This window comes from Schistocerca nitens, chromosome 1 (assembly GCF_023898315.1).
Source record: "Schistocerca nitens isolate TAMUIC-IGC-003100 chromosome 1, iqSchNite1.1, whole genome shotgun sequence".
Lineage (NCBI taxonomy): Eukaryota > Metazoa > Arthropoda > Insecta > Orthoptera > Acrididae > Schistocerca > Schistocerca nitens.
Genome location: NC_064614.1, coordinates 541,815,083 through 541,831,946, shown reverse-complemented (window position 1 = coordinate 541,831,946; position 16,864 = coordinate 541,815,083). Strand labels below are relative to the sequence as shown.

The 16,864-nt window shown below is 39.9% G+C and overlaps 1 protein-coding gene and 1 non-coding gene across 4 annotated transcripts in view; both read left to right on the top strand.

Annotated features, from left to right (window-relative positions):
- The window catches only part of LOC126254070 (germinal-center associated nuclear protein), a 301,140-nt gene extending 285,532 nt beyond the window's left edge, over window positions 1–15,608 (top strand). For 2 of the 3 annotated variants that reach the window (XM_049955282.1, XM_049955280.1), the window contains 2 exons: window positions 3,242–3,308; window positions 15,349–15,607. In XM_049955282.1, coding sequence (XP_049811239.1) covers window positions 3,242–3,297 — 56 coding nt within the window. In that variant the 3' untranslated portion in view covers window positions 3,298–3,308; window positions 15,349–15,607. Of the gene's footprint in view, window positions 1–3,241; window positions 3,317–15,348 lie in introns of all 3 variants that reach the window. The other variant, XM_049955281.1, reaches the window with a different exon arrangement.
- Window positions 15,609–15,905: 297 nt separating this feature from the next.
- Trnaa-cgc (transfer RNA alanine (anticodon CGC)) lies at window positions 15,906–15,978 on the top strand. Its single transcript has one exon. It is a non-coding gene; the product is annotated as a tRNA-Ala (tRNA).
- The last annotated feature ends 886 nt before the right edge of the window (window positions 15,979–16,864 follow it).

Here is a 16,864-nt window from a genome sequence, read left to right as displayed (position 1 = left end):
TCGTAGAGGACGTATACCCTCACGGGACAAGTGGAAACCAAGATACACAATGGAGGGTTGGAAAAACTGTGACTTGTCCAGATTGCACTTCAACCCAGCTGAATGCAGGACCCGAAACAGTGAACGCAAATTGCGAAGGTGCTCCTCAGTGGAGGCCCCCGTGACAACAATGTCATCCAGGTAGTTGATGCAGCTGGGAACGGAAGCCATGAGCTGTTCCAAAAACCGCTGAAAAATGGCTGGCGCGCTAGCGACGCCAAATGGTAACCGCTGGTACTGATACAACCCACAAGGAGTGTTGATGACGAGAAATTCCTTGGAAGACGCATCCAATGGCAACTGATGGTACGCCTCCGATAAGTCAAGTTTGGAAAAGAACTGGCCCCCAGCAAGCTTGGTAAATAACTCCTCAGGACGGAGAAGAGGATAAGTGTCAATGAGGCTCTGAGCGTTGACAGTGGCTTTAAAATCACCGCACAATCGCAGACTCCCGTTTGGTTTAGAAACCACCACGATGGGCGATGCCCATTCGCTGGAGGTAACAGGAAGGAGAATCCCTGAAGCTGTTAACCTGTCGATCTCAGCCTTGACAGGCGCACGCAACGCCATCGGAATAGGGCGTGCCCGGAAAAGCTTAGGGCGAGCTGTAGGTTTAAGAGTAATGTGGGCTTCAAAATCCTTGGCCCGACCCAGACCAGCAGAGAACACGGACGAGAATTCGGAACACAATCCATCCAGTTGTTGATACGGAATATCCTCAGATATGAGGTGCACATAATCATCAATGGAGAACCTGAACAACTGGTAAGCATCATAACCGAACAGGTTTTCCGTTCCCGCATGATCCACCACATAAAACGTGAGGGGCCTAACAACAGACTTGTAGGCAGTGGCAGCATCAAACTGGCCAACGATAGGAATTGTCTGCTTATTATAAGTTCGCAAATTTCACGTAACGGGAGACAAGGGAGGGGAGCCCAACTCCAAATACGTGCGAGAATTAATGAGAGTTACTGCAGAGCCCGTGTCCACTTGCATGCGAATGTCTTTATCCAGAACACAAACAGTAACAAACAACTTATTTGTTTGAGAAAGCACACAGTTAACATCCATGTCCGGCCTCGTCCTCGTCGACAGGAGCTTTAGGGGACTGACACACAGAAGCAATGTGGCCTTTTTTCCTATAGGAATTACACGCGGCCCAACGTTTTGGACACGCGGCCCTGTCATGCTGTACGAAACAACGTGGACAAGAAGGAAATGCTGAACGAACCTGCTTCTGTGGGTGCTGTTTTCGCTGCGAGCGTGGTGGCCCCACGCGACGTTGTTGACGCGAGTGAACCGCCGCCACATCGTCGTTCCCCTGTGAAACAGGCAAATTGTCCGCGTCGAAAGCGGTCTGTACAGTGCCCACATTACACCACGCGTCTATTTGCGCACCAGCAGCGTGAGACACTTCAAAAGATTGAGCGATGCTGAGAACTTCCGACAACGACGGGTTTGGCAGTTGTAAGGTACGTTGCCGAACTTCTTTATCAGGAGCAAGCCGTAGAATAGCGTCCCGAACCATTGAATCAGCATAAGACTCATGATGAGTGTCTGTGACAATCTGACATTTCCTACTCAGACCGTGTAATTCCGCCGCCCAAGCCCGGTAAGATTGATGGGGCTGTTTACGACACCGGTAGAACGCCACGTGGGCGGCAACAACGTGGGTGTTTTTTCGGTAATAGTTAGACAATAATTCACACATTTGTTGGAAGGACAGAGAGGCAGGTTCCCGCAGAGGGGCTAACTGAGATAGCAGCTGATAGATCCGTGGGGAAATCCAAGATAGAAATAACGACTTACACATAGGAGTGTCGACAACGCCGAAAGCCAAGAAGTGTTGCCGCAAACGCTTCTCATAATCCTCCCAGTCTTCAGCGGCCTCGTCGTAAGGAGGGAACGGAGGCGGAGAAGAGGAAGACAGACGATGAGTAAGCGACGTCGACAACGCCTGAATAGCAGCCGTCAGCTGCGTTTGTTGTTCAATGAGCGCTTGCATAAGCTGTTCCATGTCTGCCCCGACACGAACTCCCAAGTCCACAACGCAGGAAAAAAAAATATCCGACCTCGTCGCCAAAATGTTATAACCTTTAATCACTAATAATTTGCGTGGATATGCAAAGGTAGAAACACTAGCGGGTTACATACTACTAACTCCGTATCTGTCATTCGACTGCCGTGCTGTGACATGCGACCGGTGCCGTTCATAGCCAGGTGGCGCTCCCGCGCTCGGCCGAGCTGCGGAGCGCCTCTATCGCCGTGTTCGCGTACTGACGTAGCGGCACTTTTAAATGTCGTGGCACTGTCACAACACCAAGTTTACGACGAAATAGACTTGGTTGAAGAAACCCACATTTACGGCAAGTAGAACAACTAGGTGCCAGTAATACTGGGATGAAAGACCTGTGGAATCAGAGTTGTCAACTTATTGAAAATCCTGAAGAATGTGAATGATTCGAAAAATATAATTGTGATACTGTTGGAACAGAACTTCACAGGAAAGTGTGGGTCAAAATAAACAGAGCTCTCAGTGGGCATGGTCAATGCACAGACTCTTTTTACAAATGGGGTTCTACAGAATCTCCGGTTTATGACTGTGGGGCTCTGAAACAGACAATCAAGCACATTAGAGATTAATGTCTCTAGCGTTACTACCAGGGGAGTTGGAGTGACCTCATGAAAGTTGATGATATGGCTCTTATATGGATTAGGAACCTAGATATTGACATGTAGTTTTGTATTTTCATATTCCTGTTATGTATAGTATTGTTAATGTTATATACCTGTAATTTCAAACTGCATCTGAGCCATACAAATAAATAAAAATAAAAATCCGTTATATGGTGAGTGGCAACTATCCTTTTCATAATAGTGTCAAAAATATTGCTACAAATAGTTGAAGCTTTACAGTGGTGAAACATTAATAGATACTAAGATCGAGCTAAGGAAAATTTTCCTTATAGTTGGTTATGTCCAATAATAATCTTTTCTTTATTTGAAAAACACCAGCCTTTTTGTATAATTTTGTGTATGGCCTTGAAGATGTAATTTAAAGTACCCTTGAGCAATTAAGAGGAGAGAACTGGAAACTGGCTTATTGAATCATTAGAGAAGGACAAGACAGGAGAGGAAAACAGGAAATTTAATTGATATTTGAGGAAATTTAATTGATAATTGTAATCCTCTGTTTCAGAGAATTTTATACTTGAGCACCAGGGAAGAAAGAAATTAAAAATAGATGAGCTGTAACAGCTTCAAAAGTACGTGAGTGACTATTTAAAACATATTTATGTATGATAATATAATGTTTAAAGCTGAATCAATTTTTGTTGTTATGTTTAATGTTTTGCCCTACAAAAAGGGAAAAAGGAAACAAACTATAATTTGTATAATGACTACTCGCTTCTTTCACAATTTTCTGTTCCATGTTGAAAGATTGAAGTAATGATACCTCTGTATTAATTACATTTCTCTTTGTATTGATGAAGAGTTTATATCATGGATTGCTTAATATTTGCCTCTCTCTTTTCTCTCATCAGATCATTTTTAGTTGAAAATATTGCCATAAAATTATACACTGATCCTTTTAATTATTGCCACATTTCAAACTCTGCATATAATTTCACAAATATGACGAGTCAATGCTTCAAGAGAAATCATGTTAATTAATAATAAATTAAGATTATTATTATTATGGCAGATTAATTTTGAATGTTTAAACTGGAACCAGTGTCACCTTACAATTTTCCAGAGTGCCTTACAGCCTCAACAGTACATCTTCCCTGGGTGTAATTCAATGAAATTTTCCTACCTTTCTTACTCTTTAATTGGTATAAGGGATGTACCTTTCCATAAAAGGCAAATTATCACCAACAAAAATATGATTGCACGGAAGACTAGAACAAAGGAAACATTAGCTTCAACAACGGCATTAAAGCTGCTGCTTCTCTACAGCACTGTTAACTTTATCCAAAATGGTACCGTTTCTGCCAGTTTGGCTGTAGGAATCTGAGAGGACAATGTGTTTTTGTTATTCAGTTTGCTATATTGTCACCACTGTGAAAGCTGTAAATTGTGGCAATCAATAACGGATGAAAATTACAGCTGTAACAGTGTTGAGAAACATGGATCTGCATGTTCACTATTCAATATGCATCACATGGACAATAAGACACTAATTTTAAGTTAATGGTGATTCATGAAGCAGAGGCCACAAATAAATGTGCAATATGGAGAAAATTTGAGGTTACAGAAGTGAGTCTTCATGTGTGGTGTCAGGTGAAGAGTATATTAAAGATAGAATGTTTCATGAATTGGTGCAGCAAGTTGTTCAGTATATGCAAGATAAACACAACGCAGTCTTCCCACGTACTTGAGATATTCTCCAAGTGAAGATATTGAACATGAGGAGGAATTTTCCAACTGCATGCGTCATGGAATTCAAAGCAAGTACTGGCTGATGCAAGAGGATGATGGAGAGACTTGGGGTTACATTATGATATAGATCAACATTAGCAGCAAATTCCAGTGACGTTTGATAAAAACATGCTTGCAAATCAGCATCATGTAATCAATCTCGCATCACGCTGGCAATGCTCATCAGGTGCCTGTTTACTTTGATATACTATGATGACAGTGATGATGTTGATGATGCTGATGATGATGATGATAGCAAGCAAAAAACAGTGAAAATAAAAATTAATGTAAAACACTTCATTTTGTTTATTCTTGTATTATCAAAATATAGATATCAATAAATGGCATCAGTTTAGAATAGGTATAGTGGTAACTTTTTAGTCTGGTTGTTGTTGTTGATGTGGTCTTCAGTCCTGAGACTGGTTTGATGCAGCTCTCCACGCTACTCTATCCTGTGCAAGCTTCTTCATCTCACAGTACCTACTGCAACCTACATCATACTGAGTCTGCTTAGTGTATTCATCTCTTGGTCTCCCTCTACGATTTTTACTCTCCACGCTGCCCTCCAATACTAAGTTTGTGATCCCTTGATGCCTCAGAACATGTCCTACCAATCGATCCCTTCTTCTAGTCAAGTTGTGCCACAAACTCTTCTTCTCCCCAATCCTATTCAGTACCACCTCATTAGTTATGTGATCTACCCATCTAATCTTCAGCATTCTTCTGTAGCACCACATTTCGAAAGCTTCTATTCTCTTCTTGTCCAAACTATTTATCGTCCATGTTTCACTTCCATACATGGCTACATTCCATAAATATAGTTTCAGAAACGACTTCCTGACACTTAAATCTATACCCGATGTTAACAAATTTCTCTTCTTCAGAAACGCTTTCCTTGCCATTGCCAGTCTACATTTTATATCCTCTCTACTTCGAGCATCATCAGTTATTTTGCTCCCCAAATAGCAAAACTCCTTTACTACTTTAAGTGTCTCATTTCCTTATCTAATTCCCTCAGCATCACCTGACTTAATTCGACTACATTCCATTATCCTCGTTTTGCTTTTGTTGATGTTCATCTTATATCCTCCTTTTAAGAAACTGTCCATTCCGTTCAACTGCTCTTCCAAGTCCTTTGCTGTCTCTGACAGAATTACAATGTCATCGGCGAACCTTAAGGTTTTTATTTCTTCTCCATGGATTTTAATACCTACTCCGAACTTTTCTTTTTTTTCCTTTACTGCTTGCTCAATATACAGATTGAATAACATCGGGGAGAGGCTACAACTCTGTCTCACTCCCTTCCCAACCACTGCTTCCCTTTCATGTCTCTCGACTCTTATAACTGCCATCTGGTTTCTGTACAAATTGTAAATAGCCTTTCGCTCCCTGTATTTTACTCCTGCCACCTTCAGAATTTGAGAGAGAGTATTCCAGTCAACATTGTCAAAAGCTTTCTCTAAGTCTACAAATGCTAGAAACGTAGGTTTGCCTTTTCTTAATCTAGATTCTAAAATAAGTCGTAGGGTCAGTATTGCCTTACGTGTCCCCATATTTCTATGAAATCCAAACTGATCTTCCCCAAGGTTGGCTTCTACCAGTTTTCCATTCGTCTATAAAGAATTCGCGTTAGTATTTTGCAGCTGTGACTTATTAAACTGATAGTTCGGTAATTTTCACATCTGTCAACGCCTGCTTTCTTTGGGATTGGAATTATTATATTCTTCTTGAAGTCTGAGGGTATTTCGCCTGTCTCATACATTTTGCTCACCAGATGGTAGAGTTTTGTCAGGACTGGCTCTCCCAAGGCTGTCAGTAGTTCTAATGGAATGTTGTCTACTCCTGGGGCCTTGTTTCGACGCAGGTCATTCAGTGCTCTGTCAAATTCTGTACGCAGTATCATATCACCCATTTCATCTTCATCTACATCCTCTTCCATTTCCATAATATTGTCCTCAAGTACATCGCCCTTGTATAGACCCTCTATATACTCTTTCCACCTTTCTGCTTTCCCTTCTTTGCTTAGAACTGGGTTTCCATCTGAGCTCTTGATATTCATACAAGTCGTTCTCTTTTCTCCAAAGGTCTCTTTAATTTTCCTGTAGGTAGTATCTACCTTACCTCTAGTGAGATAAGCCTCTATATCCTTACATTTGTCCTCTAGCCATCCCTGCTTAGCCATTTTGCACTTCCTGTCGATATCATTTTTGAGACTTTTGTATTCCTTTTTGCCTGCTTCATTTACTACATTTTTATATTTTCTCCTTTCGTCGGTTAAATTCAAATCAGGATTTCTATTAGCCCTCGTCTTTTTACCTACTTGATCCTCTGCTGCCTTCACTACTTCATCCCTCAAAGCTACCCATTCTTCTTCTACTGTATTTCTTTCCCCCGTTCTTGTCAATTGTTCCCTTATGCTCTCCCTGAAACTCTGTGCAACCTCTGGTTTAGTCAGTTTATCCAGGTCCCATCTCCTTCAATTCCCACCTTTTTGCAGTTTCTTCAGTTTTAATCTACAGTTCATAACCAATAGAGTGTGGTCAGAGTCCGCATCTGCCACTGGAAATGTCTTACAATTTAAAACCTGGTTCCTAAATCTCTGTCTTACCATTATATAATCTATCTGATACCTTTTAGTATCTCCAGGGTTCTTCCATGTATACAACCTTCTTTGATGATTCCTGAACCAAGTGTTAGCTATGATTAAGTTATGCTCTGCGCAAAATTCTACCAGACGGCTTCCTCTGTCATTTCTTACCCCCAATCCATATTCACCTACTACGTTTCCTTCTCTCCCTTTTCCTACTACCGAATTCCAGTCACCCATGACTATTAAATTTTCGTATCCCTTCACTATCTGAATAATTTCTTTTATTTCATCATACATTTCTTCAATTTCTTCGTCGTCTGCAGAGCTAGTTGGCATATAGACTTGTACTACTGTCGTAGGTGTGGGCTTCGTGTCTATCTTGGCCACAACAATGCGTTCGCTGTGCTGTTTGTAGTAGCTCACCCGCATTCCTATTGTTTTATTCATTATTAAACCTACTCCTGCATTACCCCTATTTGAGTTTGTATTTGTAACCCTGTATTCACCTGACCAAAAGTCTTGTTCCTCCTGCCACCGAACTTCACTAATTCCCACTATATCCAACTTTAACCTATCAATTTCCCTTTTTAAATTTTCTAACCTACCTGCCTGATTAAGGGATTTGACATTCCACGCTCCGATCCGGAGAATGCCAGTTTTCTTTCTCCTGATAACGATGTCCTCTTGAGTAGTCCCCGACCGGAGATCCAAATGGGGGACTATTTTACCTCCAGAATATTTTACCCAAGAGGACTCCATCATCATTTATCCATACAGTAAAACTGCATGCCCTCGGGAAAAATAACAGCCGTAGTTTCCCCTTGATTTCAGCCGTTCACAGTACCAGCACAGCAAGGCCGTTTTGGTTAGTGTTACAAGGCCAGATCAGTCAATCATCCAGACTGTTGCCCCTGCAACTACTGAAAAGGCTATTGCCCCTCTTCAGGAACCACACGTTTGCCTGGCCTCTCAACAGATACCCCTCCGTTGTGGTTGCACCTACGGTACAGCTATCTGTATCGCTGAGGCACGCAAGCCTCTCCACCAATGGCAAGGTTTAGTTAGAATAAATTTTCTCAAGTAGCCTATTTAAAACGGGTGGGGAGTCATCTTACATTGAGAGACATCTTATAATCAGGTAAATATGGTATTCAGAAATCATAAGCAACTTCTCATCACACACAACCCAAATTCATTAGAGATTAGCCCATCCGATATAAAATAATCCATTTTTCACTTTCTCCATGGTGTGTTTCTACTCAATTCACTTTTATTCCTTGGAAAACTGCACCTAAGCTGATAGTTTCTCACACTAACATTCAGAATTCTTTGTTAGACTCATTGCTACAGTTGTTGTTACAAGAGACACTCCAGGTTGACAAAGTACATCCTTAGCAGTGTAGCAATCTGTCAAAAATTTTCTATCAAACTTTCATTTTCTTGGATGCACCAAGGAGATTATAAGCAATCTTCCTCAACTATTATTCCTGTTAGTTATTTCCACCATGGTAGTCTGAATCTATGGATTTCACTAATAATCACAACAGTGCTGATCATTTGCACACCCAATCAACCACATAACAAACAGAGATTGGCATTCACCCATTTGGGTTTGTTTGGGTCGGCTCATAGAGCCTCGTCCCCTCTTGTCTGTGGGAAATTTTTTTATTTCTAGATGCCACAGGGAATGCATTCAAAAATCAACTTACGATTCATTCTGAAATCAAATTGGAATGTGTTCAAAAATGTTAAAAAACCAACTGAGATGCATTTCAGAATCATATGAACAACTGATAGACAAACATGTGCTTGATGCTAGGCAGTTTGTGAAACAAGGATTTTTTCTTCAAGAATATGAATTTGACGCCCCCTGGAACTGCCACACAGGACAGATTACCCCCCCACCTGCTATATCCAGGCCTGAGAATATCAGTTCAATTTTTAAAGACAATTATCCAGCAAAATTCAAAGATTCCTTTGGTGTAGACAGATGTGGGCTGCTGCAACAGCTTTAATAGTGCTTCGTGCATTTTGAATGACAGGTGTCCCATATGTGTTTTAAGGCATTCAAACAGGTTATTACTGAGGGTGAGATCTGGAATATGAGGACAGTGGACTTATAGCTCCTGACATAATACTGCCAGTGTTGTTACATTCCTATCTTCTGAATGAAGCGTGGGATCAAGTTTACACTCCACATACATTGGTACGGATTATGTGACAACATGAGCTTGATACCAACACCATCTCTGTGACTACACAAGGTGATACGTGCTGAGATAAATAAAAGGCATATTGCAGAGGGACTTTCAGTGAGATGAATGTTGTTTAATATGAATGTGATTAAAGAGTCAGCAGCAGGATTGTGTCATGTCCAACCAGAATTCTCTGTCACCTTAACCTCCTTTTAGTTTCGCACATTTGTCCAGGAAACCCCTTGGCTGAAATATTCATTTTTATTCTGAAGAGCAGCAATGTGGGAACAGGCATGATCACGTGAAACAATAAAGTATGTACAAGGTGTTTCAGCTAAGGTACTTTACTCTGTAACTTAAAAAAAATAAGTGAAAGGAATGTTTATGTAGATTGGTAAGTGTAAGAAAAATTATTATTATGTAGATTGGTAAGTGTAAGAAAAATTATTATTTCTGCAGGATGCCCATTTTCCTGAATGTACAACATTATGGATAATGGAGCTCTTTAACAAGAGTATTTCACTACATGAACCACGGCTACTTCATTGACATTGTGTTGGCATTTACCATGTATCAGTAACATGTCATCATACTCATTGAACGGTTATACCAAGCCGGACCAACACTCGAACTCGGGGCCTTGCCTTTCGTGGGCTAGTGCTCTACCAACTGAGCTACCTAGGCACAACTCACACCCCATCCTCACAGCTTTACTTCTGCCAGTACCTCATCTCCTACCTTCCAAACTTTACAGAAGCTCTCTTGCGAACCTTGCAGAACTAGCACTCCTGAAAGAAAGGATATCTTTGTCATTCTGGAAACATCCCCGAGGCTGTGGCTAAGCCATGTCTCCGCAATATCCTTTCTTTCAGGAATGTTAGTTATGCAAGGTTCACAGGAGAGCTTCTATAAAGTTTGGAAGGTAGGAGATGAGATACTGGCAGAAGCAAAGCTGTGAGAACAGGGCGTGAGTCATTCTTGGGTAGCTCAGTTGGTAGAGCACTTGCCAGCAAAAGGCAAAGGTCCCGAGTTTGAGTCTCGGTCCGGCACACAGTTTTAATCTGCCAGGAAGTTTCATATCAGTGCACACTCTGCTGCAGAGTGAAAATCTCATTCTACAAACCTCGTTTGTTTATGCAATCTGAATGGCCTTGGATATGCCAGTGCAAGGACACATTCTGCAGTGTAACTGAACAATTTTAAACAGTGCTTGAGGAAGCTTGTCACTTCATGATGCAGCACTTTACGTCTCATACGCAGATTATTGAGAAGGGACATTGAGTTGTGCAGTTAGGAGAAAGAGCGCTCATTGGGACACCTCACTTTACTGAACAATCCACCTCCAGAACATTCGTCTCTACACGCCCATTTATGTACACTATTCCACAACCACAGATTTTGTGGGTTGTTTGAGTTCAGTGTGTCTTCTGTGTTCCTGCAGTTTTCTTAGATTGTCCACACAGTATGGCCATTGTATGCCTTACTGCATTTGCATGGAATTTGATACACACTCAGTTTATAGAGCCCTGAGTCATCTTTCACCTTACCTAGTTCTCCCAGTTTTGTTCAATACTTTGTCATATACTCCTCATCGTGTGCTACGTGCTGTGCCTGTACCTGAAAACATGTCGGATTTGTTGCTCGCAGTATCCATTATTCTCAAATACTACCATAAGGTTGTTTAACTTGCTTGGTAGGCTTTCTTAGTCCAGTATTGCATGGTTCCTGTGGACCAGTGTACTTAGCACAACGTCACGCTGAGAGGGATAATGGCAACAGGAGGTGTGCAGGTGCAGATCAGGGTGGGTGGCCTTCCTGCACACATTGTGTCCCAAAGTGCCATCCGCTTTGCACTGGAATAGGACCCCCCATGGTGAATTTGATGCTGGGGTGCAGAGTGTTCAGATGTTGAGGCAACTCCTGAACCCTTTCAAGCCCATGTGGCCACACCATGAATGTGTCATCATCATATCTGAAGCATGTACATTCAGCACAGCTTATTGCAGGTTTTCTCTTTGAAATCCCCCATGAATAAGTTGGTCACAGGCGGTGACAAAGGGCACCCCATGACGACGTCATCCATGTGTTCCTAGTAGTCATAACTGAAGAGAGAGACTGTAGATGGGAGGACGAATTTGAAGAGGTTAGTCAATTGAAGAGGTAGAATCTAAATGGGAGTATGAATTTGAAGAGGTTAGCCATTGTAGGGCTGAACTTCTCCTTGATGGATCAGAAAGTGGCACTCTTGTGAAGAGGGAGACCAACTCACTATAAGGTCCTGGGACAATGACATAGTTATTACAACCATTAAATGAAATGTACAACTTTCTCGATGTGATGTTGGCATTTATCGACTCAGGGGATTAACACAGCCATTAAATGTTTGGCTGTCTGGTACGTAGGTGTGCCTATGGTGCTTGCAATAGGCTGTAGAGGAATGTCTTGTTTATGAATTTTCAATAAGTCATAGAGCGCGTGTTTAGCACACTGTTTCCAGGACATGGGCAGGTGCACGAGCCCCAGATCTAATCCACCTGTTCGATTAACAATGAGGCCTGTGTGCCAACCAGTCAGATGTGGTTTCTGACTAGGCCACTACTGGGCTGGTACCCATGATGTGTCTTAGTTAGATGATTCAAACATTTGCACACTTTCACATGGATAATACTACATGCAGACAGTTGGAGTTCACAAATTCCATTCCTGGAGTTAAAGGGGGCAGTAACAGGAAAGACATTTGGCCACCCTCTAATACTAACACAATACTAACAATGCCAAATCCAGTAATAACTATGCTGAACCCATGTAGACATGAGATAATGGCAAAAGAAAAAGAAAGACGATAGAGTCATGGTCAGAAATTTTCAGTTATATCCTTTGGCATGAAGTAGCTCAGTTCTTCGTACGTAGATTAATTACAATGACTCCAGTTTTAGAAAATTGTCTTCTTCCACGGACATTCTGTAAATGATTTTGCAAGTGCATTTTCTGTAAGCTTTACGTAAGTTTTAATCATTTCTGTTGAAACACCATTATCCATACCTTTCTTCATTCCTCAAATGGGTTCCCACACCTCATTATTTCCATTGTTACCTGTCTTAGTTCTGATTTATCTCTTCAACTATACTAACATGTAAAAGAATCTTGGTATGTCTGCACAATTTTTGTTCTGTTATTAGCTGTTGTACCACCTTAACTGCTGTAGTTTGATGTTTACTCAGTGTATGTTTCTGCTTTGTTTTTGCTTAATACTCTTGTTACTTTCAGTTCTCTCTCTTAATCATTTTAATTGACCATTTTCACTTTCTCTTAAAACCATTTACAAATAATTTTATTTGCCTCACCATATTCTGCCATGATGCTACTATTGTCTGCTTATATTCCCTTAAATTATTGCATTCTTCTGTTCTTTTCTTTCACTTTTGTCATATTTGAAATATCTATCGCTGTTGCCACAAGTATCTTTCTTAAATAACTGCTGCTTTTGCCTCTGTCCATACAATCCAAGATGCTTATGTGGTTGGTTAATTTATCTGTTATACTTCCTCATTCCCATAATCTGCATTTCTAACTTCTTGTTTGATATGTTTTCTCCTTAAAGCTTTATGTTTTCTTCTCAGATTCTTACTAGTTACATTACATTAATACTTGTACCATAGATCATGAATATGACCTTTCATAATGATGTGGAACGTATCAGTTTGATGTAAGTTTTCTTTACACTTTTTTGTACAATTACTACTACATCTCTAAAAATTCATCTGTCATTCAGAAATTCATTTAATTTAATTTTAATGCTGGTTTGTTATTGTCATACTTTTAATACTATTTGTAAGTGACCAAAGATTTTTGTGGCAGCATAATTTGTCCCTTTATGTGCCAAAGTAAGATTTAACACAGAATAGTGAAGATCATCCTTTCTTATAGTGTTGTATATATGCACTTTGCTATTATATTTGAAATGGGATGGGTTATTAATAACAGATTTCACGAGTGAATATATGTATTGTGAAGGTACTGTGAATATCCAAGGTCCTTAAATAAATGTCTGCAAGGTTATCTTTGGTGGGCTCCAGCTATTATTCTGATTACATGCTTTAGTTCAATGAATACTTTCTCCCATAGTGATAAATTACCCCAAAATATGTACCACACAAAAGTAGGTACAGAAGTGATTTACTGATATGTTTATCTCCAAAATTTGCAATAACTCTAATAGCACAAGTAGCTGAACCTAAACATGTCAGCAGATCATCAGTGTAAGAAAGGAGAGGCACACAGCAGGCAACTGCAATTCCATTAGTTTTTATTATGTTTGCAAATATAGATTTCGACTGTAAATAGCTATCTTCAGTGCCAGGTAATTATAGTGGGTCCCACAGTTTATCATGGATCCAAATCCCAATGTATCTCAGCATATTTCCGTTCATCCTTTCTGGCCTGGTCTTTGATTTGCCATTTTTGCTTTCATTGGCCCAACTTCTCTGCCATTAAAATTCTTCTGTATGTATGTAGTGTAATCATCTGAATATATTTATGCTTCATATATTTTCATATTTAGGTTCTGTAGTTGCCCAAGTTAAAGAACATGTCTCAGTGGTGTTAGTATTTTCTCAAAATTTAATGAGAGTTAATTTGCAGAGAACCACTTAACACTTTTCTGAAAGACATTATTTACAATTTCCTCAGCTAATTCATGTTTGTTGGGTGTAATTACTGTATTCGTGTCATCAGGAAAAAGAACTTGCTTTGCATTTTCATGAATATTGGGTGACAAGTCATTAAAACATATATTAAGAACAATAAGGGATCCAAGACTTAACTGTATGAGAGACAATTCTTGGTGCCTCCCCAGTTGGAGGACTCTGCAGTCTATCTGTATTGTTAATTTCAACCTTCAAGTCTATAATCAGTTGTAATTGTAAATTGGTTTGGAACGGTCCCATAGTGGACATTTTACTTTGTACTTATATGGAAAGAACAGACACCATGATGACCTGCAGCGGTCTAGAACGAAATTAGAATTATATTAATACCTTCAGCTGTTAACAGGCGTTGATATACATCAACGGGGACAGGTGAAAATGTGTGCCCTGACCGCGACTCGAACCTGGGATCTCGTGCTTACATGGCAGGCGCTCTATCCATCTGAGCCACCGAGGGCACAGAGGATAGCGCGACTGCAGGGACTATCTCGTGCACGCTTCCCGGGAGACCCACATTCTCACCTTGTATGTCCACACACTACATTTGTAGTGTTCCACCCCAAACCCAACACACTTATTACTCATGCAAGACATTCTTACTAAGTCCCATAAGAGTTCGGGGAATATGTGTGCATCTGCACAGAAGGAGGTGGTCATGGTTGGTGTTGCCAGAACTATATACTTATATGGATATGGTGTCTGTTCTTTTGGACATGTCCGAAAGGACACCATATCCCTATATGCATAAAAATCTTGCATTTTCATCTTGTAACAGGATATGCAGTCATTTACCAGTTTATATAACTCTCACAAAGATCGTCTACCTTCTCATCATTGTTTGAAGTTATTGATTCATAGACCTGAATGATTTCTAAGGAATACCTTTTATTTTTAAAACAAGATTTGGTGTGTCATCTTTGAATGCTTATTTATTTGTAATACTTCTTATAATGTTGTTTTTACTATAAAAGCTAGATCTGAATTTCCTGCTTGACCTGTTCCTCTGTAATAAAACGTATGATCCAATTTTAATTCTGTTTGATCATCGCTATTTTGTCACTTTTCTGGATAATCTTACTATGTCCAATTCAGTGTTCCACAACTCCCTTTGCAACTCCTAGCTAATAGTCTCACTTACATCTCCTCAGTCGCATGGACAAGTTAAGTACACGTCATGTTAAAATTTCAACAACTGAGTTATTAATGTAGTCATTTCAGGAAGATGGGTTCTTCAGCACATGTGTATTTATTCTTTTGATAAGTGTGTGTAGGTTCAAGTGTGGTTAAGGGAAATTTTTCATTTATAAGTTATCTCTGTGAAAATTGTAACATATATAAATTTTCTTTGAATGCAATGGTATTTTCTGAACAGTTGCTTTTTTTCTTTTTCCAGGTTTGAATGGAAAATGCTGTGCAGTGACGCAAGGGAGTTGTTGTACTTCTCCCGAAGCTTCCAATCAGTATACCACAAAGTAGAGAGCAATGTGTTTTGCATGTGCTGCATTATTCTCACAAAAGGAAGAAACATTATTTTTATATATTTCGATCTGGCTGACAATTCTTAATACGAACAGTGATATGCAACAGTTCTCTTGTTTGGATGTTTTTCCCTCCTTAACACAAAATGGAGATGAACTGAAATGTTTTTAGCTTTTGTAATAAAACATTCACTTTTATAATTAGTTTCATTTATTTGCCTTACAAGATTTATTTGCCTTACAAGAGAACTTAATTAAGGATCACTAAACTAGAAGTGAAGTTCCAGTGGGGATGTATTGCAACTGTTTTGCTGCTGTCTATTAAGCTACTCTTCAAAACAAATGAAATAATTATGTAAATTTATTTGTAGAGTGGGAGGGCAGTGTGATCAAAAGTGCCAAAAACCTTGTTTTGGGGAGTAGTGAAAATTACATCTGTGGAGCACTGTTGATACAGACTTTTTTTCGACCGAGCGAGGTGGTGCAGTGGTTAGCACACTGGACTCGCATTCGGGAGGACGACGGTTCAATCCCGTCTCCGGCCATCCTGATTTAGGTTTTCCGTGATTTCCCTAAATCGTTTCAGGCAAATGCCGGGATGGTTCCTTTGAAAGGGCACGGCCGATTTCCTTCCCAATCCTTCCCTAACCCGAGCTTGCACTCCGTCTCTAATGACCTCGTTGTCGACGGGTCGTTAAACACTAACCACCACCACCACCACAGACTTTTTTTCTAAAGGATTCCGAGCAGAAAAATGATCTGGAAACCTTATTTGGACTGAACAATTTAGTCTCCATAATTAACTTTCTAACTTGGGTGGATGAAAACAGTAGGACCCTAATTGATGATGTTTTATTTGACAAAGCCCCAAGTAAGAAAATAACTGTTTACCCAGTGACAAATGCTCTTTCTGATCATTATGCACAATTAATTAGGATAAATAATATAGTGCCTTACAGTATGGATACTCGACAGTGGAAATCAGTTAGAATAATTGACTCCCGGACAAATGTTTTAAAGAACAGTCTACGGGAGATGTAATTTATAATGAACCAAATGCTAACATAAAATTTAATATATTCCATGATAAATTCATATCATTCTTCGAAAATATCTTTCCGCATAAGCTAATCAGAAAGGACACTAAACTAATGTAAAAAACCGTGGATCACTGAAGGAGTTAAAGTATCTTGTGAACGGAAAAGCGAAATGTATCTTTTGGCAAGAACAAGGAGGGATTCTGCAGTAGTTGCACACTACAAAAACTACTCAAAATGACTAAGAAAGGTTATTAAAAAAAATTAAAGAACATGCACATAATGTCAGAAATCAGTTCTTCCAACAACAGAATTAAGGCTATATGGAACTTAGTGTAATAAGAGACAGAGCAGCTAGCCACAGAACAAGACAAAATCACTATTAATCTGAATG